Source organism: Conger conger, chromosome 8 (assembly GCF_963514075.1).
Source record: "Conger conger chromosome 8, fConCon1.1, whole genome shotgun sequence".
NCBI lineage: Eukaryota > Metazoa > Chordata > Actinopteri > Anguilliformes > Congridae > Conger > Conger conger.
The window spans coordinates 3456518-3483714 of record NC_083767.1 but is presented as its reverse complement, the minus strand read 5'-3'; the positions used below and the strand labels follow the sequence as shown (position 1 = coordinate 3483714).

Genomic DNA, 27197 nt, shown 5'->3' with positions numbered 1-27197 from the left:
AACTATAATTAATGAGTTAACTGGATAACTGAGCCCTGTTTCACAAAGCAGGGTTACTGAGTTAGCTGGATATCTGCACTGAGTAAAACCCACAAAGCAGGATTACTGAGTTAGCTGAATAACTGTACTGAGTAAAACCTGGAACCCTCCCAGATCTGGAACATGGACTGAAGTAAAAAGAGCTGTTCCGTGTTTTACTCAGTGATGTCACCCGGTATTCAGTAATCCTGCTTTGTGATACCAGCAGGCTGCCTTTTGCTGGTGAAAACAAGTAATTAGTGCCGGTTTGTTACTGCAGGCATACTTGGACTGACCAAAACCAGACAACAAAAGCCGTTTATAAAAGGTTTATTTTTCCTTACCTTATTCTCAGTCGTGGAGTATAAAATTATGGACCAGATGAAGTTCAGTGTTGAGAAAAATCTATGGTTCTTCCTAGGGGGCAATAAAACACGAACAAAGGATAAAATATACATGAAACTCTGAAGGTAATATGAGTGAAATAGAGTTTATAAAGATTTATTAATGAATCATGTGCCTCCAGTGGATAACTGATAGCTTTAAATTCAGTGCTCACTTCAGGTTTCATTTTACTCCTGGACATGCAGTTTGAGTCCAGCATTTTCATCTCACGACACTGTCAGTTCTCTGTCAGCTCATTATGGATCATAATTTAAGCTGCCGTCTTGACCAGGTCTCTCTCACAAAAGAGATTCTGAATCTCAAGAGACCAAACTGGTTAAATTAAGGTTAAATAAAAATGTGATAACACAGAGTTCTGCTTCTAAACCTGCTTTGTTTTAATACAGCAAAGATGCTGTATATAAGTTCTGTGTCTAACTATGGCACTGAATTATATCAACGTTTGCTCTTTGCAGCCCTTGCGTTTATGTGTTTATGAGTTAAGATCGGCGTTGATTAAATTCTGCTCAGTGTTATTCATTAACCGGCTTCAAACTTCTGCAGCCGCGGACACGCTCCTCAGCAAACCACCCACACTTTTGTTATTAAATTTTACTTACCGTAATAACTTCCCATAACCCATCATGCAGATGCTCCGTGCAATAATTGGTAAAGCTTGGCGCATTCATTTAATTTAACGGTGACTTTACAAGGTGATTAAGAGCAAATGGACTGCTAAAAACAAGTAGCGCAGCGCAACATTTCTTCCCGTCTTATTTTATGACTCGCGGGCGAGTCCGACAGCAGTCACCTTATAAAACGCAAACGGTGCGTCCATTTCTCTGCCATGCGTACGCCATCGCTTTTATAGACAACAAATGCCTCCACACATGCTGTTTATCTCTCGCTGTCGGCGAAGAGGCGTAAAATGATACATCAGAGTTTTAATGCGCGCGCACGCTTGGGCAAGGTGCGACGCGGGATATCGCACACAGAGGTAAAACCGTGACATTTACCACCGTGGCTTTGCCCTTGGATCGGGCTGCTCTCCTGGCAAACCAATGCATGTGAAACGGCCAGGCTTGTTTACTGGTCAGCGGAGGAGCATTCGCTGAAAATCAGACATGAAAACCACCGATGCCACCTTTATTTCTCCTTTTTAATGGTCAGTGCATGTGACACGTTTTGAGAATACTGCTGTGAGCATGCTGTCGTTTTATAATGTGCTTTGTTTCTTGTTAAAAAGTGAGACTGGTCCTATTTTCCTTTTTTTATTGATGTGTCAGAATTTAGTCTGACAAATCATCAGAGCTTTTGTGTGACAAAACTTTTGTAAAATGAAATTGTTATTGTTGTGGGAGCAGAGCCCTGGTCTGACAGTGTGTGTCTCTCATTTAGAGGGTTTATTTGTGAGGTAATCGACCTGCTTCCACAGGCGTGTGTGGAGGTGTGTGATTACCGTCCCTGCCCCCTAAAGTTTAACGGGAGGAAACACTGCAGCCAGATGGGTGACCACTCATTTCTGCTCTCTCCCTCCCCCCCCCTCTCTCTCTCTCTCTCTCTCTCTCTCCCTCTCTCTCTCTCTCACTCTCTCTCACTCTCTCTCCCTCTCTCTCTCTCTGTCTCTCTCTCTCTCTCTCTCTCTCTCTCTCTCTCTCTGTGTCTCTCTCTCTCTCCCTCTCTCACTCTCACTCTCTCTCTCTCACTCTCTCTCCCTCTCTCTCTCTCTCTGTCTCTCTCTCTCTCTGTCTCTCTCTCTCTCCCTCTCTCTCTCTCTCCCTCTCTCCCTCTCTCACTCTCTCTCTCTCTCTCCCTCCCTCTCTCCCTCTCTCACTCTCTCTCTCACTCTCACTCTCTCTCTCTCTGACAGCTGTCACTCACTCCAGACGATGGATCATGAGTTCTATGAGGGCACGGACTACCTCTCTCCGATCCCGGCCGACATCGAGCGAACGGACGAGTTTGAGTACGAGGTGAGCGCCCCCCCCCCCCCCCCCCGCGGTGAGCCCCCCCCCGCGGTGAGGCTGTCTGCACTAATGAATGGAAATGCCCCCCCTGTTTGTAAACGACCCCCCCAGAGCATGTGACAGATGACATTTCACAAAGCCAGGCTTTCTCCATTACATTACATTAGTTATTTAGCTGATGCTTTTTATCCAAAGTGACTTGCTGTACAGTCAATTATACTTAGCAGGGGCCAATCCCCCCTAGAGCAATGTTTCTATTAAACATATATACTATATTCTCTCTAAATCTATTGTTTGTCAAGGGCCTTGCTCAAGGTCCCAACTGCTGCACTTATCTTATTGTGGCTACACTGGGGCTTGAATACCCAACCTTCCAGGTCCCAGTCATGTACCTTAACCACTAAGCTACAGGCTGCCCTGCTTGTGATAGGCTGCAGGCTACAGGCTGCCCTGCTTGTGATAGGCTACAGGCTCCTGGCTGCCCTGCTTGTGATAGGCTACAGGCTACAGGCTGCCCTGCTTGTGATAGGCTACAGGCTGCAGGCTGCCCTGCTTGTGATTGGCTACAGGCTACAGGCTACAGGCTGCCCTGCTTGCGATAGGCTACAGGCTGCCCTGCGTATGATAGGCTCCAAGCTATTTACACCAGAGCGGTTATAGGAATATTTACACCAGAGCGGTTCTAGGCTTATTTACGGAGCACTTGTTGACCATGTCCGCCTGGAGGCTTATTTTTGGTGATTTTTAGTTTCAATTTCATTTTGTTCCTACAAAATACATCACCCACATTTAATCAATTACATCGTATTCTTTATAAATCCATTCTTGTATCGAGTTGTCCAGTTAAGCAGCGTCCAGAGTACAGAGGTTTAACAGAATATATCATTGGCTATCTGAGGACCTGGTTCCCTGATTCGGCCTTTTGACAGGACGGATAATAAAGCCTTCCTTGCCAGCTGAGCCAAGCGTAGCCACGCTAGGCTAACCTGCGGTAGTGCTAACCTGCGCTATGCTAGCCTGCGCTAGTGCTAACCTGCGCTATGCTAGGCTGTGCTACTGCTAACCTGCGCTATGCTAGGCTGCGCTACTGCTAACCTGCGCTATGCTAGGCTGCGCTAGTGCTAACCTGCGCTAAGCCAATGCGCTGTTGTTTCTGAGCCATTGAGGAGCATCTTCAGTGATGTAGAATGATTAATATTCACCCCCCTCCCTCTTCCCAGACCCCCCCCCCCCTCCCCCCAAACTCAAACTCCCACCCATGTACGATTTCCCCAAACGCCTCCACACGTCAAGTTCTAATCATTTATGTCCTTCAGGAAAAAAAAAAGAAGTTTGCACGTTCACCACGCTTCATGTCAAATCAGAGAGAATGTATGATATAAGAGCAATCTCCCCTTCCCTCATTTCTATTAACCAATCCCATTAAGTCTCTCTGAGCTCCTGCAGCTTCCTCCGTGCCCAGAGGGTGCTTTCCCATGCTAACTAACTTCCGCTTGCCTGGAAGAATACTCTCTGGAGTCTTTGTGTTCGTACAACTGAATGTCACAACGTGAACGTGTTCTGCGTGTCCCCCGGGCGCTGGCGGAGAGATAATTATGTACCCAGATCGGGTGTTACCAGATAATGTTGCCACGACGTCGTCTGTGAAACAGCGCGGCGGCGTTGTGCTAGCCTGGGAGATCACTCCCTATGCACCATCGTATCTCAGGCTCTTCAGCGACAGGAAACGCGCTAATTAGACGCAGCTTGAGCGGGATACAGGGGCTTTTAAGCATTAAATCCGTTCATACGTAGCTGCGTACTTTTACAGACGCGATTCAGGTATCAGGTACGACTTGAGGCTCCTACCTGAGATTTGGGACGACACCTCAGCCCCCTGACCCCCGACATTGGCTCAGGTGGTAAGAGCAGTCGTCTGGCAGTCGGAGGGTTGCTAGTTCGATTCCGCCCTAGGTGCGTCAAAGTGTCCCTGAACAAGACACCTAACCCCTAAATGCTCCTGGCGAGCTGGTTGGTACCTTGCATGGCAGTCAATCACCATTGGTGTGTGTTGTGTGTATGAATGGGTGAATGAGAAGCATCAATCGTACAGCGCTTTGGATAAAGGCGCGATATGAATGCCAAACATTTACCATTTCCCTGTCTGAACCAGGTCTGGGTCTGATCTGGTCCACCTCAGGTTCTCTTATGGAGTGTGGCCTGGTCTTCCGCCCACTTTAGCCCTGTCTGGACCCGTACACTCAGACAGAACGAGATCTGAGTTAGTCTGGCATGGCCCTGTTCTGGCCCGCTTTGGCCCGGTTTTGGCCCACTTTAGGATCTTTTCGCTGAAGGGCAGGTTAGTGCTGTTCAACTTGACAACACCAGCTTACACGGAGTCTGGAGCCAAATTAAAATTCTTCGACAAGATGCAAATCATCTCTGGGATGTTATTAAACAGAGCTGAAGCACAGCATTGTGGGTAATAACTCGGAAACAAAAGAATGTGATATAATTAATGAAGCAGATTATCAGCCCTCAGCCCGCCCCCCTCTCCTGCTGCAGTATGGAGATGAGGGTTTCTGAGGAGGGTTACTCTGTTTTATTCAGTCTTTCGTGGCGGTGCCTGACAGCGGCAGAGACAGTTTCCCTGTCCAGCGTGTGACCGCCTGGCCCCCGGTAATCAGAGACTGGGTGTTATGACAGCGCGTCTGTGTGCGCTGACAGCGCGCCGTAATCTCCTCTGATCGCGGAAGCGCGGCCATTAATTTACTGTCAGTCCCAGAGCCCCTCCAGCCCGGCCGGCTCCTCTCCACAGCGCAGCGCGGCGAGAGGGCCAATAACAGCGCAGAGAGGGGCGAGAGGGCCAATGACAGCGCAGAGAGGGGCGAGAGGGCCAATGACAGCGCAGAGAGGGGCGAGAGGGCCAATGACAGCGCAGAGAGGGGCGAGCGGGCCAATGACAGCGCAGAGAGGGGCGAGAGGGCCAATGACAGCGCAGAGAGGGGCGAGCGGGCCAATGACAGCGCAGAGAGGGGCGAGCGGGCCAATGACAGCGCAGAGAGGGGCGAGAGGGCCAATGACAGCGCAGAGAGGGGCGAGCGGGCCAATGACAGCGCAGAGAGGGGCGAGAGGGCCAATGACAGCGCAGAGAGGGGCGAGAGGGCCAATGACAGCGCAGAGAGGGGCGAGAGGGCCAATGACAGCGCAGAGAGGGGCGAGCGGGCCAATGACAGCGCAGAGAGGGGCGAGCGGGCCAATGACAGCGCAGAGAGGGGCGAGAGGGCCAATGACAGCGCAGAGAGGGGCGAGCGGGCCAATGACAGCGCAGAGAGGGGCGAGAGGGCCAATAACAGCGCAGAGAGGGGCGAGCGGGCCAATGACAGCGCAGAGAGGGGCGAGAGGGCCAATGACAGCGCAGAGAGGGGCGAGCGGGCCAATGACAGCGCAGAGAGGGGCGAGCGGGCCAATGACAGCGCAGAGAGGGGCGAGAGGGCCAATGACAGCGCAGAGAGGGGCGAGCGGGCCAATGACAGCGCAGAGAGGGGCGAGAGGGCCAATGACAGCGCAGAGAGGGGCGAGAGGGCCAATGACAGCGCAGAGAGGGGCGAGAGGGCCAATGACAGCGCAGAGAGGGGCGAGCGGGCCAATGACAGCGCAGAGAGGGGCGAGCGGGCCAATGACAGCGCAGAGAGGGGCGAGAGGGCCAATGACAGCGCAGAGAGGGGCGAGCGGGCCAATGACAGCGCAGAGAGGGGCGAGAGGGCCAATGACAGCGCAGAGAGGGGCGAGCGGGCCAATGACAGCGCAGAGAGGGGCGAGCGGGCCAATGACAGCGCAGAGAGGGGCTGAGGTCACCGCGGTCTCTGACCCCCTCTTACAGTGAGGTCAGAAGTGTTCACACCCCCTCTTACTGTGAGGTCAGAAGTGTTCACACCCCCTCTTACTGTGAGGTCAGAAGTGTTCACACCCCCTCTTACAGTGAGGTCAGAAGTGTTCACACCCCCTCTTACAGTGAGGTCAGAAGTGTTCACACCCCCTCTTACTGTGAGGTCAGAAGTGTTGACACCCCCTCTTACAGTGAGGTCTCTGAGACGCTTTCAGATTGTTTTAAAAGACCGCGCACACGAGGTTTTTCACCTCGTCTGTACTGTGTGAAATAGGATGTGCTCTGTCATGGTGTTTTCCTTTTTGCTCTCTGTTATTCTGTGAAGCGTCTCTGTAACAGGCACTACAGAATTATCAAAGTGTGTGTGTGTGTGTGTGTGTGTGTGTGTGTGTGTGTGTGTACCATACACATCGACTCCAGATATGCACACTGTAGTTATGATTTATTGTTCTGTCAGTGAGCGATGCCACAGTGCAGATGTTTGTCTTCAGGCACAGGTGAGCCTCACCTGGTCTCACGTGTCTCGGCGGCAGGCGTGTGTCACCGGGCTGCCCACTGATTCGCCGTCACGCAGGGACTCCGAGGATCAGTGTCTGCAGAGCGGTGGCCTATTTCTGGAGCTGCTCTCATTTCATTTATTTCTGCGCCCTGTCTGCTCTGATCACTTCTCCTCTGCATAAATAATACCGTCTGAGTTCTTTAATAATCAGTGCGGCTGCAGGAGTCCCCTTCCACCGCTCACAGGAGTGAGTTTACCTGTGAATGGAGGCTCTGAAATCAAAGAAAGCTGGTAGATAGACTGCAGTGCTGAAAGAAACTGGACTTGTTTTTCCTCGGCATAGTGCATTGTGTAAATTAATAATTTTGGTTTGTTCTGTATTCTGTGTGAAACTGTTGTGTGTCTGGACACTGTGCATATACTTTTGACTATACCGCACATCATTGTGACTGTGGCTAATTTTTCAAATAAGATGTTGTTTTACTGCAGGTAAAGCTTTGAGGCTTACGAATCCTGATTGCTGTTCTTGTCCCATTAGCGAACTGACAGGAATGTGTAATCGCGTTGGAGATACACTCATCTGCCCTACAGCAATATAGAAAATTGACACTTAAGATTGTTTTTCCAAGCTGTCAAACCTCAGAGGGAAATATACATCACTTTGGCAAAGAACACTAATGCCATTGTGTGAAATATGCAGCACTCATCCATGGTGGAAGGTATCAGCGATAGTGTAGGTGGCGGATTTATTTGTTAACATTGGATTCCAGTCAACGTTTGTTCAGATTCTGGTATCAGTACATTTGCCAAACTGTTTGTTCGGGGAAAAACATCATAGCACTTTCATGTATTTCCAAGTCCAAGTTAAAAAGGGAAATGTCGGTTGAATTTGGGCCAAAGTTAAGAACACATGCTGATTGAATTCCTGTCAGCCTGACCAATCACTGCAGCCTCTGCTCCACCCTTGAAGCTCCTCCCCCTTCCATGCCAGCAGACTGGGTCTGTTCTGGTCCAAAACCGAGCCTCTGTTTCCAAACAGAGGGGCAACCTGTAGCCCAGCTGCTAAAGTACATGACTGGGACCCAGAAGGTTGGGGGTTCAAGCCCTGGTGGGTCCCCAACCCAACACTGCTCCAGGGGGAATGTCCCCTGCTTAGTTTAATCAACTGTAAGTCACTTTAGATGAAATGTATGAGTAGTTTTTTTGTTGCTTGTGTTCAGCGGGGGAGCCGACAGCCTTCAATGGAGTCTCACGCTCTCTGGTGAGTTTGGGGTTTGAAGTTCCCCGTGTCAACATGGGAAACAGTCAATTAAAGATCTGAGGACGCATGAGTACGAGTGTGTCACAAAGAGGCGGCAGTTGTGGGAGAGAGAGAGGGAGGGAGAGAGAGAGGGTGTGATAGGAGAGAGTGAGGCGGAGAGGGGGAGAGAGTTATAGAAACAAAGGAGGGGAGAGATTGAGAGGAAGGGAAAGAGATGGTGAAAGCGAGAGAGATTAAAGCTATTGGGGGAGGGAAGGAAAGAGATAGAGAGAGATAGAGAGAGATAAAGGAATGTGACAGACCTCTGCTCCTGCCCGTGTCGTTTGGGTACAGTCGGTCGGGGGTAATTAGTGCCTCAGGATTCGGCCTGACGAGCCCCTGACGATCTGTCACCGTGGCGATGGGGAGGAGGAACGGGGTGCCCCTGGCGGGGGGGGGGGGCAAGGGGCTCAGCAGGAGGGGAGACATCAGGTGTCTGACTGCAACCCCCCCGATCCAAAAACCCCCCCCCCCCACGACCACCCCCCACGACCCCCATCTGCGGCTCTTTCATCCAAAGTGCTGACAAGCTTGGCACTTGTAACCAGCCAACCCCCAGCTGTCGAGGGAAATGGATCTCACAACGTGCCAAACCACAACCCCCCCACCTTCAGCCCAGCCCCACCCCACACACACGATGTACCCCCTCACCTGCTCTTCACCTCAACCGAACCTTCCTGATTTCCTGATTCCTACCCATGGGGCATTGCTGTTTTCAGTCTGGAAAGAAAGTTGAGCTGCATTCGCCGAAGCTACAAAACATAACAGGCAGGTTTTAAGACAGGAGAGGTGAAATATTAATTTCCCCACACCTCTATTATCCTCTAACCCCCTCTCTCCTCCCACACACACACACACACACTGTCTGTCCTTTTGTTTCTGAAACAAAAGGGTTTTTTTCCCAGGATGTTAATGTGGTACGGTGTGCGATGTTTAATCGAGCGATAATGATGAGACCAGTGCTGTGTGAATCCAGCCTGTATGCTCAAAGTTAATCACTAAGTACAGGGCTGCTGATCTCTTCGGCACAGGAAAATCAAGACAAATATGTCCTTTGGAGAGAGGCGCATTATCTCTCCGAACGCAGACCGGGGCGAGGAGGGTAGAGCATTTAAGAGACCCAAATACGGCTCTGGATTAATCTGTTAGAATGGGCCCAGATTAAAAAACAACAAAAAAAGCATTACCACACTAATGACGGCTCATTTTCCGCCATAATGATATTCCGATTTGCCCGTGTTTTTTGGAGCACATGAAATGAGTCCGTGGAGCGATTTAGAAGTGGAATTATCAAGTGATTCCTCCGGGTGTTTAGTAGTGTTGGGAAGGGGGCTTGGGAAAGATAAAAATTTGAATTCCAACCAAAAGCTCGGAGGGCCCCTCGTCCTCTGAGGAGCAAGCTGATGAATATTTAATTTCCGCAGAAACTTTTCTTTGTAGCAAAGTACAACAGCGTGTACCATAGAAGGGAATAAATGAGTGAAGATTAGCATAAATAAGGGCTTATTTCTGAAAATAAACGTTGATGTTCCTCTGGTGTGCTAAACGATGATTTCGGGGTTTCCCGCCAGAGCACCTGCCATCGCTGGCGAAGCAGGACCTCAGGTGTGCGAACGCTGCTCACCTGTCCCCCGTCCAAAACCTGCTCACCTGTCCCCCGTCCAAAACCTGCTCACCTGTCCCCCGTCCAAAACCTGCTCACCTGTCCCCCGTCCAAAACCTGCTCACCTGTCCCCCGTCCAAAACCTGCTCACCTGTCCCTCGTCCAAAACCTGCTCACCTGTCCCCCGTCCAAAACCTGCTCACCTGTTCCCCGTCCAAAACCTGCTCACCTGTCCCCCGTCCAAAACCTGCTCACCTGTCCCCCGTCCAAAACCTGCTCACCTGTCCCCCGTCCAAAACCTGCTCACCTGTCCCCCGTCCAAAACCTGCTCACCTGTTCCCCGTCCAAAACCTGCTCACCTGTCCCCCGTCCAAAACCTGCTCACCTGTCCCCCGTCCAAAACCTGCTCACCTGTCCCCCGTCCAAAACCTGCCCACCTGTCCCCGTCCAAAACCTGCTCACCTGTCCCCCGTCCAAAACCTGCCCACCTGTCCCCGTCCAAAACCTGCCCACCTGTCCCCGTCCAAAACCTGCTCACCTGTTCCCCGTCCAAAACCTGCTCACCTGTTCCCCGTCCAAAACCTGCCCACCTGTTCCCCGTCCAAAACCTGCTCACCTGTTCCCTGTCCAAAACCTGCCCACCTGTCCCCCGTCCAAAACCTGCTCACCTGTTCCCCGTCCAAAACCTGCTCACCTGTCCCCCGTCCAAAACCTGCTCACCTGTTCCCCGTCCAAAACCTGCCCACCTGTTCCCCGTCCAAAACCTGCCCACCTGTTCCAGGCTTCCAACAGCCTCAATGAGCAAACATCATAATACTCGACATGGCCTGTATCCATAGTGCCCCTCCCACAAACATCATAATACTCGACATGGCCTGTTTCCATAGTGCCCCTCGCAACCTAAAAATGCTTTAGGCTTGATCCAGGGGGGGACAACACTGATAGGTAGCCCCCACCTCAGTGATGCACGGCAGCCATTTTGTGCCAGAACTGTCATCAGCCCAGGTGGAGAGAGAGAGGGGGGGGGCTGTTATTCAGTGTAGGTTGTGACCTATGACTGCAGGGTTGAGCCTCAGATATGTCAGTAGTGTCAGTAGCTGTGTCAGTAGTATCAGTAGCTGTGTCAGTAGTGTCAGTAGCTGTGTCAGTGTTTGTCAGAGCAGGACTCCATAGCAGTAGGATCAGGAGTAAGATGGGTTTCTGCTAGCCACGTTTCCACAGGTTAATCCTATATGAGCTTCTCCTAGTGGCTCACCAGGTGGTCATGGCAACCCACTGATGCAAGCAAGAGACATGTCTGTTTGTTGGCTTGCTCAAACTGTATGGTGTGTAAGGTGTAAAATAGTCACTGAGAGTCAAATGTTGGTTTCAGTTTGATTCAGAACAAATGGCTGTTATATTCCGGCTCAGTATCAGATCTCAGCTGTGGTCGAGTCCCCGCGTGGTGTTAAACCCGTCTCTCTGGCTCCACAGGAAGTGCAGCTGTGCCGAATGAACAGTCAGGAGAAGCTGGGTCTGACGCTGTGCTACCGGACCGATGAGGAGGACGACCTCGCCATCTACGTCAGCGAGGTGAGGACCGGAACATTCTGGAACACACCTGGTGTGGGTCCGGAATACAACACCACTGGCCACCCACTGTCCTGTTTCACTATCAATTAGTAGTTAGGGTGTTTATACTATATACAAAATTATATTATATTGTATATGTAATATTGAATACTATATTAAATTAATTATATGTTTCTTAATAATAATAATAATAATAATACATTTTATTTGAAGTGGCGCCTTTCTAGACACTCAAGGTCACCTTACATTGTGCAAAATACAAAATACACATGGTAAAAACATGATACAAAATATCCAATTTAAAATCATCAACAAAAAAGAAAACATAATACAATATATCCAATAAAAAAGTATTTACAATGAACCTACAATTCATATCAAACAGACAGAAGACAGAGAAGACAGAGAAGACACAAGAACATGTAAAGGGAAGGAAACAGTCAGGGGTATGCAAGAGTAAACAGATGAGTTATGAGAAGTTTTTTGAAAGATGACAGTGACTCTGTATGGCGGATGTGTATGGGTAGAGAGTTCCAGAGCCTGGGTGCTGTAGAGCTGAATGCTCGAGCACCCATAGTAGAGAGTCGGGTGGTGGGGATAGACAGGAGGCCAGCTGAGGAGGAGCGGAGAGTGCGAGTTGGGGTTTAGTCGTGAAGAAGTTGTTCAACTGCATATGTTAGTTTTCCGTTTTTCAACAGCAGAAAGAAAGTACCTTGGTGTTTAATTATGAGTCAAAGTCTAATGACACCGGCTGATTCTAGGCCAACTCACTCAGATATACTACACACACACAGCGTAATATTTAACACACGCCTCACTACGTGATCATACATAATGAACACTGTACAACGCTTCAGTATTGGCAAACCTTTCACGAGCCAAGCAAGCAAATAAAAATCAATGCCAAAATCAATCCAAAAGCCAGTCCCGATTTTCCACTGCGGTGTAATAACATCTTTCACAAAAATGAACGTTTATGGTTCCTGTTGTCCTCTGTAATAAATGCCTCTTCATCGAGAGGTTTAGACACGCACTGCGGTGCCGTCCGGGGCGGAGGGGGTCTGGGCCTCTGTGTACGCAGAGATACGCACTCAGGGGGGCGTGGAGTCTGTCACAGTGTCCCTCTCCCTCCTGCTCTCTAATTGTAGTTTTTAATTAGGTCAGACTGACGCCCTCCTGGCCTCCTACAGGGTGTAAGATGGCAGGTTTTCTCATTTCCTTTACCGTACGCCAAAACACAATCAAAGTTTCACAGACTCTCGCAGGAACCCCGTCCTGGGGAGGCTCTAGCTCAGGAACACGCCCGGAGTGAGAGACCAATTTCAGCCAAAAAGAAAGTGTGTCAGTTTCACAAAATACTTCTTTTTTTATCTGCAGTTTCTTGTACATAGATGTGCCTGCAGTTCCTACAGTATGCAGTATTTAGTTTGCAAGATAAGCTAGCATGGAAACTAAAATGACTTAAATTAATAAAATTATATTTCCCCTAATTTTACTCTTTGTGGTAAGGTTCAACAAAATGCAACTCGAAACAAAATGCAAAATGAAACAATTATTGGTGGATTGGTGATTTATGGTGGGACATTTGGTAATATCAGTGTGAATTGTAGTACATGAGTGTACAGTTAATCACATGACATTACAGTTATCTGCCTGTCAGTTTTATCCAAAGCACCTTACAGTTGATTAGACTAAGCAGGGGACAATCCCCCCTGGAGTAATGTGGGGTTAAGAGCCTCAAGGGCCCAACAGCTGCACTGAGGTAAGCACCTCAAGAGAACTAAGAGAACCAAGCACAGTATGAAAGCAGGGGTTCTGAACCTCTATTCTGGGGTTCCCCCCTAAAATGGGGTTCTAAGCCTCTATTCTGGGGTTCCCCCTAAAATGGGGTTCTAAGCCTCTATTCTGGGGTTCCCCCTAATGTGGGGTTCTAAGCCTCTATTCTGGGGTTCCCCTAATGTGGGGTTCTAAGCCTCTATTCTGGGGTTCCCCTAATGTGGGGTTCTAAGCCTCTATTCTGGGGTTCCCCTAATGTGGGGTTATTAGCATCTATTCTGGGGTCCCCCCTGCATGTACTGTTTTCTTACGTCTTGAAGTTTAACCGTTTCTTCCTGAAACGCATCTCCACAGTGGGTGTTCTCCACCGTGCCGTCTCCTTTGTCTGCGAACACTTGATTTTCCGCCCGCGGTTTCATCTCAGTGTCCACACTTTACGTAATTACACCCCCCCGGTCTCACCTGACAGTCGGATATTTAATTAACGGCAAACGTAACCCCTGTCTGAGGGAAACAGTGAAACACTGACTGTATAGCACGTTACAGAACATGAAGGAGTTAGTTTGATGTGACGTACAGTATTTAAAGAGGATGTGAACGGGGGGCAGTTATTCTTCATGGCATGTAGAGCTATTTCTGACATAATGGCTTTAAGAGGCGAAGCCTTTGTCTGACAGTATCTAATTAATTAAGAGCAATTAACAGCTCATTAGAATTCAGAGGCCACAAACGTGGCATGGAAACCAGCGGACACCGAACACTGCCTTAACCCAGGACCACGTCTGTTCTCCCCCCGCTGGAGAGAGCCACCGAGAGGAACGATTCCCAACAACATCGCAGAAACATCTCTTATTCATATCAGGCTTCCCAAACAAACAATGCACCCGGTGATACTTGGTTGATGAAACAAAATTGCTGATAAAAACAAATGCAAATGTGCCTCATTAAAAATGTATGCGTTTATCATTTTATTTTATTTCTTTCTTTTTTTCACAGCAGCTGGGAATATATTTAGGTTTTGTTGTTTTTTTAGTTTTTTTTTTTTACGAATTTGCCTCTTCATCCCGAGTTTGATGTCGAGGAGAACAAGCAATCATTCCTTAGGAGAGGAATAATATTGGATTCGACAGAGAGTTACTGAGGCTTATTGCATATACACACTACACTGGGGAATCTAGAAATATGAAATGTTTATCTTTTTATATACATTATTAATGGAGAACACATTTCTGTCTTATCACTTGTGACATTTAATGTGTTTCCATTGTGTTTACGGTTAGAGCACAGCTCCTATCTGCGCACGGACATATCTGTCTGCTTTTTATGAGGAAAGCATTTTGCAGCCGCAAAAGAAGCATGCGGAATACGAATGATATTTTTATGAATCCATAAATACAGTAATGAACACAATAAACAGACAGTGCGTGAGACTGTGTAACGATCATTTCCTCTCGCGGTGACATAATGAAAGGATCTGCGGTTGTTATTACGGGCGGATTGGACCGGCCGAACGTGCCGCGGTGTTTCTGCAGAACAAAGCTTCTCCCGCAGTCTGCACCAGACCACAGAGTGCCGGGGAGAAGGCCGTTCAGCCACTTGTTGTCCACGTGCAGAAATGCGGCCCAACTTTGAAGTGCATTTTATGTTAATTAAAACCCACAAGCTATTCCCCGTAGAACGCAGCAGGAATACGGATGATCCGCGGCAGTAGATGCTGTGGGTTTTGTGTGCAGAAGAATTCACTTCTAAAACACAGCACAACAAGCTCACAGATTGTGCTGTTCTCTGCGAGCACCCCTGGGTTCTTTGCAACAATAACAAAATTCAAATCAAAATTCTACTAAAAAACCCAGACTATGAGGAACGTCCTACCTCTTAAGACCTAGTTTAAAACAACAAGGCTCCAAACAGTGTTCTAACATTTACAGCAAACTGCAATACAATGTCATGAACTGTTATGAAGTGTGTTATATCAGTGTTGTATCATGCTTATGACATTGTTATGATATGCTTATTACAGTGTTATATCATGTTTATGACTGCGTTATGGCATGATTATGACAGTGTCACATGGCCTTTATGAAAAGTGTCGTGCTATAACAATAGGGTTGGCTAGGCGCTGTGTGTGTGTGTGTGTGTGTGTGTGTGTGAGAGAGAGAGAGAGTGTGTGTATGTGTGTGTGTGTGTGTGTGTGTGTGAGAGAGAGAGAGAGTGTGTGTGTGTGTGTGTGTGTGGAGGGGGGGGGTCTGGTCTGGTTCTGTAGTGAATGCGCCCACACACACCCACACACTATTAGACAGGATTGTTCTCAATTTATTATATCCTGTGGGTCTGTGATTATTTCATGCACGGCATTTTGGATCTGGTTCGTGAATAGCAATGAGAGCGATTGATATGGTTTCACAGAATTAAATAAAACCTAAATTAATTGGCGACGCTCAAATGCTGATCCATGGAATGGATTGACGGCCTTGTGGACCGGACGATCCGGCATTCCGCCTCGTTCCTCCAGCTTTTGGACTTCCCTGCTGCGCGGATGTTGAAAACCGTCGGTGACGGGCGATAACATTCCCTTTGGAGAGAGCTGAGTGCGGTGAGGGAGTGGCTGTGTTTCAGGGAGCTCCTGAGGTCTGATCTGCCACTCTGGCACTGAATCACTTTTAATGAGAGTCAGGCAGGAGGAGGGAAGGGGGGATCGGCTAACCACACCACAGAAGAAGAAACGCAGCGCTGTCGGAAGACCCTGTGCGATGTCGATGACTCGGGAAGCGCTTCGACGGGGTGAAATTGATCGCCGGGGACGGCAATCGAACCGTGAGGTTGACGGCGGTCGGACTGCGGTCGGTTCAGAGAGGGAGAGGACCGCGGCAGCCATCTTGTGTGCCAGGACCGGTCCGGGGACGCGTCATCAGCTCAGAGAGTGCCCGGGCCCCGGGCCCTTTAAAGCCATTAACCGCGCGAGTGGAAGTAACGTCTCCATCGCGTGATTATTATGGGCTGTAATACACTGCCTGTGCTGCTGAAGATAATCTCCTCTCATCAGTTGATCTAATTGGGCCCCCATTCATTATGTAGGTTGGCAGTATCTAAATTACCCCCCTGTGGAGACAAAAACTTGTAGGAGCTGTCACGGACTGTGTGACATTACTGTTAGGATTATTATTCATTAAATATTTTTCACGGGCCGAGAGAAAGATCTTTGTGGAGGAAAACGGAAATGAACTGAAAGCCGGCGTGTGTGTAAGGGGCCTGAATGAGATATCGGTCATGATGAAGTTGTAGATTCTGCTGTGAAATCACAGTGTGGATGATTATTTATGAGCGATGTTGTACCCGCAAGACGCACAGCAGATGTATGGCTGGTGAAATCTTCCAAAGGTTTCTTCACTGGCACTGGTCAAAATATTGAGTTTCTTTGCAAGGAATTTTACCTTTAAGCTGTATGAGAAATATGAGCTTATTTTGAGTGCTTGTTCTTGGTTGGATCAGTTGCACCAGGCAAGATCAAGCACAGAAAAAACTCCAAAAGAATTACAAACATATTGACCCCAGTGTTTTGTGTGTGTGTGTGTGTGCATGTGTGTGTGTGTGTGTGTGCGTGCTTGAGTGTACATGCATATGTGTGTGTGTGTGTGTGCGTGCGTGCGTGCTTGTGTGTACATACATATGCGTGTGTGTGTGTGTGTGTGTGTGGTGTGACAGTAAGTTTTCCCGGCTGATCCATACGTGTGTCCAGTGTTTTATGGTTTTCCCTGCAGTGATCAGAGTGATCTCTCTCTCTCTCTCCAGGTCGGGCCAAACAGCATCGCAGCCAGAGACGGGCGAATCAGAGAAGGGGACCGGATACTACAGGTAACCTTTAACCCCAGGGCAGGTATACTACAGGTAACCTTTAACCCCAGGGCAGGTATACTACAGGTAACCTTTAACCCCAGGGCAGGTATACTACAGGTAACCTTTAACCCCAGGGCTGCTATACTACAGGTAACCTTTAACCCCAGGGCAGGTATACTACAGGTAACCTTTAACCCCAGGGCTGCTATACTACAGGTAACCTTTAACCCCAGGGCAGGTATACTACAGGTAACCTTTAACCCCAGGGCAGGTATACTACAGGTAACCTTTAACCCCAGGGCTGGTATACTACAGGTAACCTTTAACCCCAGGGTAGGTATACTACAGGTACCCTCTTGCTTGGGCCACAGGGGAGGTTGAGTCCTACAGGCACTCATTTGCATTGGCTCCCAGCTGCGGAACAGCATTCATCTTTAATGGCCACTTATTGAATCAGGAGCGAGAGCTGGCAGAAAAAAACACCCCTCTTCCCAATCTCTCTCTCTCTCTCTGTTTCTTTCTCACTTACTTTCCCTCTATCGTTCCCTCTCTCCCAAGCTCACTCTCTTTCTTTCCCTCCCCATATCTCTCTCTCCCTTTCTCTCTCCCTCCCCCTCTCTCCCTGTCTCTTTCTCTTTCTCTCCCCCCTCTCTCTCTTTCCCTACCTCTCTCTCCCCCCACCCCTCTCCCTCTCTCTCTCTCTCCCCCCTCCCCCCTCTCTCTCTCCCCCTCACCCCTCTCTCCTCTCTCTCTCTCTCGCTCTCCCCCCCTTTCTCCCTCTCTCTCTCTCTCTCTCTCCCCCCCTTTCTCCCTCTCTCTCTCTCTCTCTCTCTCTCCAGGTGTTTAACCAGATCGCAGGGCTGTGTGGTGTGTGGGGGGGGTTGGTTTGGTGCTGGGGGGTTGGTTTGGGTGTGGGGGGGTTGGTTTTAGGGTGAGGGGGGGCTCTAACCAGATCGCAGGGCTGTGCAGTGTGTGGGGGGGGGGGTTGGTTTGGTGCTGGGGGGCTGGTTTAGTGCTGGGGGCTTGGTTCTGGTGCTGAGGCGGTTGGTTTGCGGGTTGTGGGGTTTGGTTTGGTGCTGGGGGGCTGGTTTGGGGGTGGGGGGGGGCTCTAACCGGATCGCAGGGCTGTGCGGTGTGTGTGGGGGGGGTTGGTTTGGTGTGGGGGGGGGTTGGTTTGGGGGTTGTGGGGTTTGGTTTGGTGCTGGGGGGCTGGTTTGGGGGTGGGGGGGGGCTCTAACCGGATCGCAGGGCTGTGCAGTTCCCCTCTCTCTGTCTCTCCCCAGCAGAAGCCATTATCTGGCGCTGACAGTTCCATTACTCTCTGAGAGGAAAGATGAACGCCAGCTGTCAGCGGCCAGTTAATTGTGTCGCCAGATGTATGTTGCGAGGAACGCTTTTATGAACACGGACCCTGCCCTTCCTCCAGCACCACGGAGCGCAGGACCCCCTCAGCCAATCAGCTCCCTCCACCCCCCCCCCCAGCCCACCGTTCCCATGAGAACGGCCCGTTCAGCCGGTCTGTTTACCCACCGGCCCACTCACAGAGAGTGCTGGGGCTCGCTGAAATCCGCCCTTAATTACCACTTAATTCATCAATTAAAGGCGTTAATTACACAGTTAACGCGACTCACCTGGTTTCTCAGGTCTAAATTAGGTGCTGATTTACTGTACGGAGTGAGACTGAAGTGAGTGACTTCCTGGCCCTTGGAGACCACCGTTCGCAGAGATACAGGTGGACAAAGTGCTTAAAAAGATGCTTATTTTTGTCGCTGCGGCGATACCCCATAGGTACATATAATTGCACCTGTAGCCAGCAATATACTGTAAATTTCATTTTCTACCGTTTTTACTGGGTAAATGTGCTCATTTGTAGCCAAAGAGAACATTAATCCAGCATGGCTTTATTTCTGAGCGTGTGCTCGTGAGAGCATTCAGCGATGTGCTGCCCCTGGTCTTCAGCCTCTGTGTGTGCGTGTAAACATCGCAGGCTGCTCTCTGCATACACACGCCCGCACGCCAGCGTGTGACCTCAGACACTTTCAGTAGATATGCCGGTGTTAGCATTAGCTGTAGCGCTCGTAGAAACGCCTGGTAGCAACAGTTACATTCATTGTGAACGGCCACGCAGTGCATGGTGGGTAATTTGCTGAAAAATAGGAACGGAAATAACCTGGGAACTCCGTTAAGGGTGATTCTGAAACGCTGACTACGTCCTTTTTTATTTCTTCTTCATTATACATGAAAAATGTATGGTGAATGATAATATATAAATATTTATATATATTTATCCAGCTAAAAAAGCTTTTTTGGCACTGAAACATCTCATAACAGAAGACCACAGCATATGGCCTCTCATTTGTATGTGGGTTTGGACGTGAGCCACACGGAGTGCGAGACGCGGGGGAATGCTACGCTAGCGCCCCTGAACGGCCTTATGGCTCCATCCATCCTGTGTGCTCCTGGTGACGTACCTCTAATAGAAGTGTCTCCACTGTAACTCCTGTCGGAGCAGGGAGTGTGATCGAGCATCGCTCCCGACCACACGCTGAGGTTCATATCTCATCGCCCTTCCCTCTGATTGGCTGCTAACTCATCAAAAAGATTAATTCATTATTTATTTGATCAGGAAGAGATGGACGGCATAGTCTCCATGGGATAGACGTCTCCCTGGGGAGGCTGTCCAGCTGGTGGGAGGGTTCAGAGAGGGGAACCCAATAGTCTGCAGGAAACCTACTCTCTCCTCTTATCATCTCTTCTCCTCCTCTCTTTCTCCCTCTCTCTCTCTCTCTCTCTCTCCTGTTTGCAGATTAATGGGCAGGATGTGCAGGATAGAGAGGAGGCCGTGACCATGCTGTCCAGTGAAGTCTGTGCAAACGTGGTGCTCCTGGTCGCCAGGCCCGAGATTCAGGTGAGACGACCCAACGCTGACCCAACACTGACCCAACACTGATCCAACACTGACCCAACTCTGACCCAACTCTGACCCAACACTGACCCAACACTGATCCAACACTGACCCAACTCTGACCCAACTCTGACCCAACACTGACCCAACATTTACCCAACTCTGACCCAACACTGACCCAACACTGACCCAACATTTACCCAACTCTGATCCAACACTGACCCAACACTGACCCAACACTGATCCAACATTGACCCAACACTGACCCAGCACCCCACACCAGCTGACTTTACCCGCTTTCGCTTTAACCCTTTGTCACATTAAGAATATGAACTTCTTTTCATTGTTGTTTCGATTATAACAAATCGAAAAAAAAATCTAATTTGTACTTGGGTGAGTAATAGTGCCCACCAGTGCATGCCACATCTCCATGTGACTGAATCAGAAGGATCTGAATTGAGTGCCAGCAAGTCTGCAGTAATAATTTGGTCTGATGCTCAGGTGGGAAAATGGCTGAAGATTTAAGAGTCCTCAGCTGTAGAAATAAAGCCTTGGTCACTGGCACACGGTGCTCTCTCTGGGTTTGGGTCTGGTGGTTCGGCTGGAGACGCCATGGTACATCACGGTCCCGGCTTGACACCGTGTGGAGCCTGTATTAGTGCTGATATGGGACCAGGTTTCCTTGCTTCTTATCCTAACCTGAGACCATAGATAAACACAGGCCCTAGATACGACACAGTCTATATAAATTACGAATGGCCTGTTCTCTTATGTTCTAATGTTCTAGATGGCTTTCTTCATTATGTGCTCGTGTGTTCTTATGTTCACTCTGTTTTTTTAGACATCGTGACACTAATAATCCATCGCACGTGTGGAAATTGAAAAGGCTTTCTGTAGTGTGTGGAGTGCGTTTCTCTGAGAGGAAATGTTGCGCGGCTAACGTGCTAACCGTACGCTCTCCGCAGCCGTAATGAGGGCCCACACATTAGATCTGCTTCATGTTTTTTTATTATTTTTTTATGTAGCACAAGTGTAATTGGCTTCTGATAGTAAACTATAAAAACTAATGGCACAGTAACGCAGAATGTGCCGGGGGCCTATGAGACAAGCTGCACTGTACAGATACACACAGCCTTCCCTCTCTCATTATAACACATCTGCGTGTTCATAAAACTTAAATATGGAGGTATTGATCGCCCCTGGCCCAGAGATTCAGGATATGCAGTTAATTGAAATGAGTTCAAAAGGTCAACAGATGGGGGGGTGGGGGGGGATGATTTTTTGTTGATTTTATTTGTTAAAAACGTGTAAATCCGTGTCAGATCCAGTATGAATATCCTCATGTGAATACTGATGGTGAGTGTACAGTACTGTGTGTTTGTGTGTGTGGACAGACAACTCAAAGCTACTGAAACTAATGTCCCTCTCTCCTTCTGCCCCATCTCCCCCTCTCTCCCTCTCTCTCTCCCCCCTTTCCTCCCTCTCTCCCTCCCTGCCCCCTCTCTCCCCCCTCCCTCCCTGCCACCCCTCCCTCTCTCTCTCTCTCCCTCTCTCTCCCCCCCCTCTCTCCCTCCCTGCCGCCCCTCCCTCTCTCCTCCCCCTTTCCTCCCTCTCCCCCTCCCTGCCCCCCCTCTCTCTCCCCCCCTCCCTCCCTCTCTTCCTCCCTGCCCCCCCTCCCTCCCTGCCCCCCTCTCTCCCCCCCCTCCCTGCCCCCCCTCTCTCTCCCTCCCTCTCTCCCTCTCTCTCCCCCCCTCTCTCTCCAGCTGGAGGAGGGCTGGCTGGATGAGGAGCAGAGTGAGCTCCTGGAGCAGCTGCAGTTGGAGGTGCTGGAGGAGCGGAGGAAGGAGGAGGAGCAGCTGGTCTCCAGCACGGCCCAGAAGGTGAGAGAGAGGAGCTGACACCATCACCTGGGTCATGTCACTCAGTGATGACACCATCACCTGGGTCATGTCACTCAGTGATGACACCATCATATGTGCCATGTCGCTCAGTGATGACATCATCACCTGGGTCATGTCGCTCAGTGATGACACCATCACCTGGGTCATGTCACTTAGTGATGACACCATCATATGTGCCATGTCGCTCAGTGATGACATCATCATATGTGCCATGTCACTCAGTGATGACACCATCATATGTGTCATGTCACTCAGTGATGACATCATGACCTGGACCATGTCGCTCAGTGATGACATCATCATATGTGCCATGTCACTCAGTGATGACACCATCATATGTGTCATGTCACTCAGTGATGACATCATGACCTGGACCATGTCGCTCAGTGATGACTTCTTATGTAATATGGAGATTATGCCTTATAGTCATAAGAGCTGATATCATTGTTTTCACAGCTGTGAGATGAGGTCTTATAGTCGTAAGAGCTGATATCAGGGCTGTTCCAGCTCTCAGTGTCTGTATTGTATAATACGAGTTTAAGGGCTGATATCATTGCTGTTACAGCGCAGAGATTATGCCTTATAGTTGTATAATCAGAGTTTAAGGCCTGATATCATTGCCAGCTCTCAGAGTCTGTATTGTATAATAACAGTTTAAGAGCTGATATCATGGCTGCTCCAGCTGTCTCGTGGGAGAGAGCAGGGCAGTAGCTCTGTCTCACAGAGCAGAGGAAGGCCTAATGATGATGAATGTGCATCTCTTTACCTGGAGCTGGAAGCACAAACAAAGGCTGCAGGCATAATGGGGAAGCACACAATGACCGTCGCCGCTGAAAGGGCTGTTTTCTGAGAAGCGCATTGTTCTGTTGTTTGGATTTTAATTAGATGTGCAGGTGCTTTTCATTTGAATGAGAACAATGCCCCTCACCTTCAGCAGAAGCCAAAGGAGCAGTCTGCATGAAAACAATTATTAAAAATATGCCGTATTAAACACAGTCTGTTTAAATGTTTACTGAGTGCTTCTCGGTGGAGGAAGCTGACTCTGTATCAGTCCTGGGTCAAATACGTGCTCGATTGAACTTGCCTGGTGCAATTGAGTCCAGCCAAGACGACCAGAAGGGGTTTTCACTTTTTGAGAGTATTTCATGTGTTCCCATGCACCAGACAAGCTCAATGAAGCTCATTTGAAATATTTGAATCCAAAACAATTATGTGTTGGGTATTGACCCAGACATTCATTCAAGATGGCAAACTATGTTCGCAGCAAACATACTGTTGAACGATTTTAAATGAACATTCCAATTAGTTCACCACAGCCTTTTTAATGCCTCCAGAAGGTGACTTACACAGGTCAGATAATGCAAGGACTGAAGTGCCTCATAAGAGCCAAATGAGGAAGGCAACTTCTGCTCTCTCGGCATCGTCCCCATTGGCAGCCATTTTAGTTTGCCGCGCGCCACCTTTTCAAACTGTTAGCTAACGTTCGTCCGCCGCCGCAGTGTCCGTGTGTCTGTCTGTCCGACGTAGTTCTTCATCTTTTCTCTGGCGAGCTCAAACGTCTCGGTTGTCCTTGCAGCCCAGACGGCCGGAGGATGATGACATCACCACGGACACGGCGACCTGCTCCTCCAACAACCAGGACAAGGACAGCGGGCTCTGCCGGACGGACAGCGGACTCTGCCGGACGGACGACAGCGCACGCCACGACGACACCTCCGAGCAGGAGGTCCTCAGCAGGGTGCAGAGGCGTCTGTCCCAGTGCCTGCGGGACCGGAGGGGGAGGGGGAGGGGCGTGGGGTCGCCCGGCAACGCCCAGGGCCGGGGGGGCAGCCGACCCCCGCTGAAGGAGGAAGACGAGGAGGCGGAGGAAGAGGAGGAGCAGAGGGAGGGCGGGGAGGGGGAGGAAGGGCGCTTCCGGCAGCTCCTGGAGCTGAAGTGCCAGATCAGGAACAGCGGGGAGTACGGCCTGTTCTACAGCCGCCGCAGCACCATCGAGTGCAGCCTGGGGCCGCAGGAGGAGGGCGGGCAGGAGGGCGTCCAGAGGGAGCTGCGCCTCCTCAACGAGGAGCTGAGGAGCATCGAGCAGGAGTGCCAGAGCATCATGCAGGCGCACCAGCTGCGCCTGGCCCAGGGCCCAGCCCCGCCCAACCTGCCCGACATCACGGAGCACCCCGAGGGCCCGGAGTGCAGGGAGCCGCCAGAGCGCTGGGACAAGGACAGCTCCAGCGCCTACAACACGGCGGAGAGCAGCAGGAGCACGCCGCTGGCCTTCGAGCGCTCCCCCGACCACTCCCTGCAGCGCGCGGTCCGCATCACCAACCGCAAGAACCTGCGCTGCTCCACGCTGCCCAAACCCCCCGCTGCCCCGCCCGCCCCGGGCCTCAGCGCCCGCCCCCACACCCCCCCGCCCCCCCTGCTGCCCCCCGAGGACGCCCCCTGCCCCGCCGCCCCCTACAGGCCCCCGGGCACGGCGCACACGCGCCACTACCACAGCTACCTGCAGCTGATGGAGCAGGGCTGCGGGCTGGAGCTGGGCCTGCTGAGCGTGTGCAGGGAGCTGCAGCCGCGGGCGGGGGAGGGCCGCGCGGGGGAGGGCCGCGCGGGGGAGGGCCGGGCGGAGTGGAAGGTGAAGGTGCGCAGCGACGGCACGCGCTACATCACCAAGCGGCCGGTGCGGGACCGGCTCCTGCGGGAGCGGGCGCTGAAGATCCGCGAGGAGCGCAGCGGGGGAACCACCGACGACGACGCCGCCAGCGAGCTCAAGCTGGGCCGCTACTGGAGCAAGGAGGAGCGCAAGCAGCACCTCCTGCGCGCCCGCGAGCAGAGGAGGAGGCGCGAGGTGATGATGAGGAGCCGGCTGGAGAGCCTGCGGGAGAGCCCGCAGAGCGGGGGCGAGGGCAGCCGGAAGGAGGTCTCCATCCTGGAGCTCAGCCACCGCAAGATGATGAAGAAGAGGAACCGCAAGATTCTGGACAACTGGATGACCATCCAGGAGCTGATGACTCACGGGGCGCGAGCCGCGGAGGACCCCAAGGTGCACAACGCCTTCCTCTCCGTCACCACCGTGTAGACCCCACACGCACTCTACTGCCCCGCCCGGGGCACTTTTAATTGCCTCGTTCAATGTGGCATTTTTATGAGAAGAAAAAAAATAAGACAATGTAGACGAAAGAGGAAAAAAATGATATTTTTCACACTTTATAACCTGAGCTACATTTTGTAAACTATTTTCTTCAACGGTTTTTTTTCTTTCATAACGATTTTTTCAGTGGCTTCATCATCGTCTTATTTATTGATTGTTTTCCGTTTGTTTTTTTCGTTGTTTGGTTGTCCAATAATAACTCCAGTAATTGTCTTGTTTTGCCTTGTTATTGAAATGCCTCATGGGGGAGATTGTGAGCTGTGCAGTTTCAGCCTGAAGCACACGGTTTATGGGTTCTGTACACCTGTCACACGGTTTATGGGTTCTGCACACCTGTCACACGATGTGATGAGGTTCCTCTCGCGTACTTCCCCTAATGTTCCAGCGTAGCCTCGTCTCTTGTCGATAAACAGTCTCTCGGCGATAAACAGTCTCTCGGCGATAAACAGTCTCCCCGGTTTTCCTGCGTCCACAGTCAACAGCTTGCACACAGCTGCGAGGACATTACTTTGCCGAACGGTCATTTTCATTGGCTGCCGATCGGTCATTTTCATTGGCTGCCGATCGGTCATTTTCATTGGCTGCCGATCGGTCATTTTCATTGGCTGCCGACTGCACTTCTCGTTAAGGTTGGCTCACGAAAAAACCCAACACCTGGCGCATATCGCGGTTCTGCCAAATCGTGCTTTCCGTATTTTCCTCTTTCCATGTGGCGACAAGAGCAATTACTGCAGCTCTTAAGCTCCCGACTTCCTGCAGGATCTGCCCAGGCCAGCCAGCTCGTTCTGGCTCCCAAACACTTCAACAGCAGTTCTGCTCACACAGCCAGCTCTTAACAGCCGTTCCCAAGGCCAACGCTAACCACGCTAACGTGCTAACGGTGTACTGTGTGTTCTAGGCTTGACGTGTGCATCTCAGGCTCCTCTCTAAGCTGCTAGTGCAGGTACGGTGACATGTTCACCTCTCAGTGTCTTGTTTCCATTCGAGGAATCAATTTGAGATCGTTCAGGACATGACCACAGACAGGCAGTGTTCTCCTGGATCTCCATGGTCACTATTCGGAAATGATCATTTATGTATTTATGCATTCTAAGTTATATCTGCCTTTATCATATTTGCACTGTTCGAGTCTCAGTGTTCCATGTGTGGTTCATAAAAGTTACCCGTCAAAACAACTCAAAACCCGACTGTGGCACATTTCAGTTTAAAGTTGTGTCCTGTTCCAAGCACTTTTTGTTTTTTGTTTTTTGTTTTTTTAAAAGCATTTCTGCTGAATGGAAATTGCTCATTTAATTTGCATGCACACTTGCACACCAAGAACATAATTAATCATTTACAGAATAATTTTAAAAATTACATTCTCACATGAATGTGGATGAAAGGATGTTGCGATAACAATGGCATTGACCCAGTTACAGTAGGAATGACTTATCCAAACATTGGATCCTTGTCACCATGGCTACAATACCCCCGTCACTCAGTCGATTTATCTGTCCAATGACATGTTGCAGAGCGTTTGAAAGTTTGTCTAAAACACATCTCATTATTTACTTGTTACTTCATAATCAGCCTTAAGTTGCTTCTATTTGTTTTGTTTTTTTTTCAATTTTTTCTAAAATGGCCAAAATGATACTGTGCATATTTGCCTATATTTCAGAGCTACGGGAAATAACGTTCATACGCTGTTCACACTTTCCTTGCTTTGCCTTTGGCTAACATACTGTAAATTCTACCTGTAAATGGATCCTGTATTTGCTCCCAGTCAATGTTGATGGTCTTATTTTTAGGTGACATGTAGTAGACATAGATGTTGACAGGTCAATGTGTGGTAATTGTGATAACTGGAAAAATGATAATGACAATAAATTATTGTTTATCTTTATGAAAACCATGGAAACTACTTCTTTTTTTTAACCCATTTTCTGGTCAGATTCGACATGTGCTCAATTGAGCTTTGCAGAGCATAAGGACATCCTGTATTGCTTGTACAATTTGTTTATACTTGTGTGTGAATACGGCAGAGCTTATTCACACCCTGTGGTGAGTTATAACCCCTGTATTACAGTCATGGAATTATGAATGTAGAAACACACTGCATGAATCATTTCAGGTTCTTCTACTGAAGCCAGGCAGTAAATTGTCCTGATCTGAGTGAATTTTACAGAGTCGTTTCAATCCTTTTTGGACTCGTATTCAGTCTGTTAGAGTTGAATTAATGATGAACACGTTACTGCACAGTCCCCATATGAGGTAGTTATCCACACAGATGTATAATCCGTGAGCTCTGTCTTATAGCGCAGAATGATAATGTTAATAATGCTAACGTGGGAGCGTTCATTGTGCTGCTCAACACTGAAAGCTAAAACAGACGCTTGAGTTAATAGGTATATAAAGGCTAAGCATCTGGAAAACAGGTCATTTTCCTTTC

General features: G+C 49.6%; 1 protein-coding gene across 1 annotated transcript in view; it reads left to right on the top strand.

Annotated features, from left to right (window-relative positions):
- The window catches only part of LOC133135088 (PDZ domain-containing RING finger protein 4-like), a 43142-nt gene extending 16485 nt beyond the window's left edge, over positions 1 to 26657 (top strand). The window contains exons 5-10 of the mRNA XM_061251850.1: positions 2273 to 2375; positions 11113 to 11211; positions 16777 to 16839; positions 19628 to 19729; positions 21490 to 21606; positions 23204 to 26657. Of these exons, the coding sequence (XP_061107834.1) occupies positions 2273 to 2375; positions 11113 to 11211; positions 16777 to 16839; positions 19628 to 19729; positions 21490 to 21606; positions 23204 to 24697 (1978 nt within the window). The 3' untranslated portion in view covers positions 24698 to 26657. The remainder of the gene's footprint in view (positions 1 to 2272; positions 2376 to 11112; positions 11212 to 16776; positions 16840 to 19627; positions 19730 to 21489; positions 21607 to 23203) is intronic.
- The last annotated feature ends 540 nt before the right edge of the window (positions 26658 to 27197 follow it).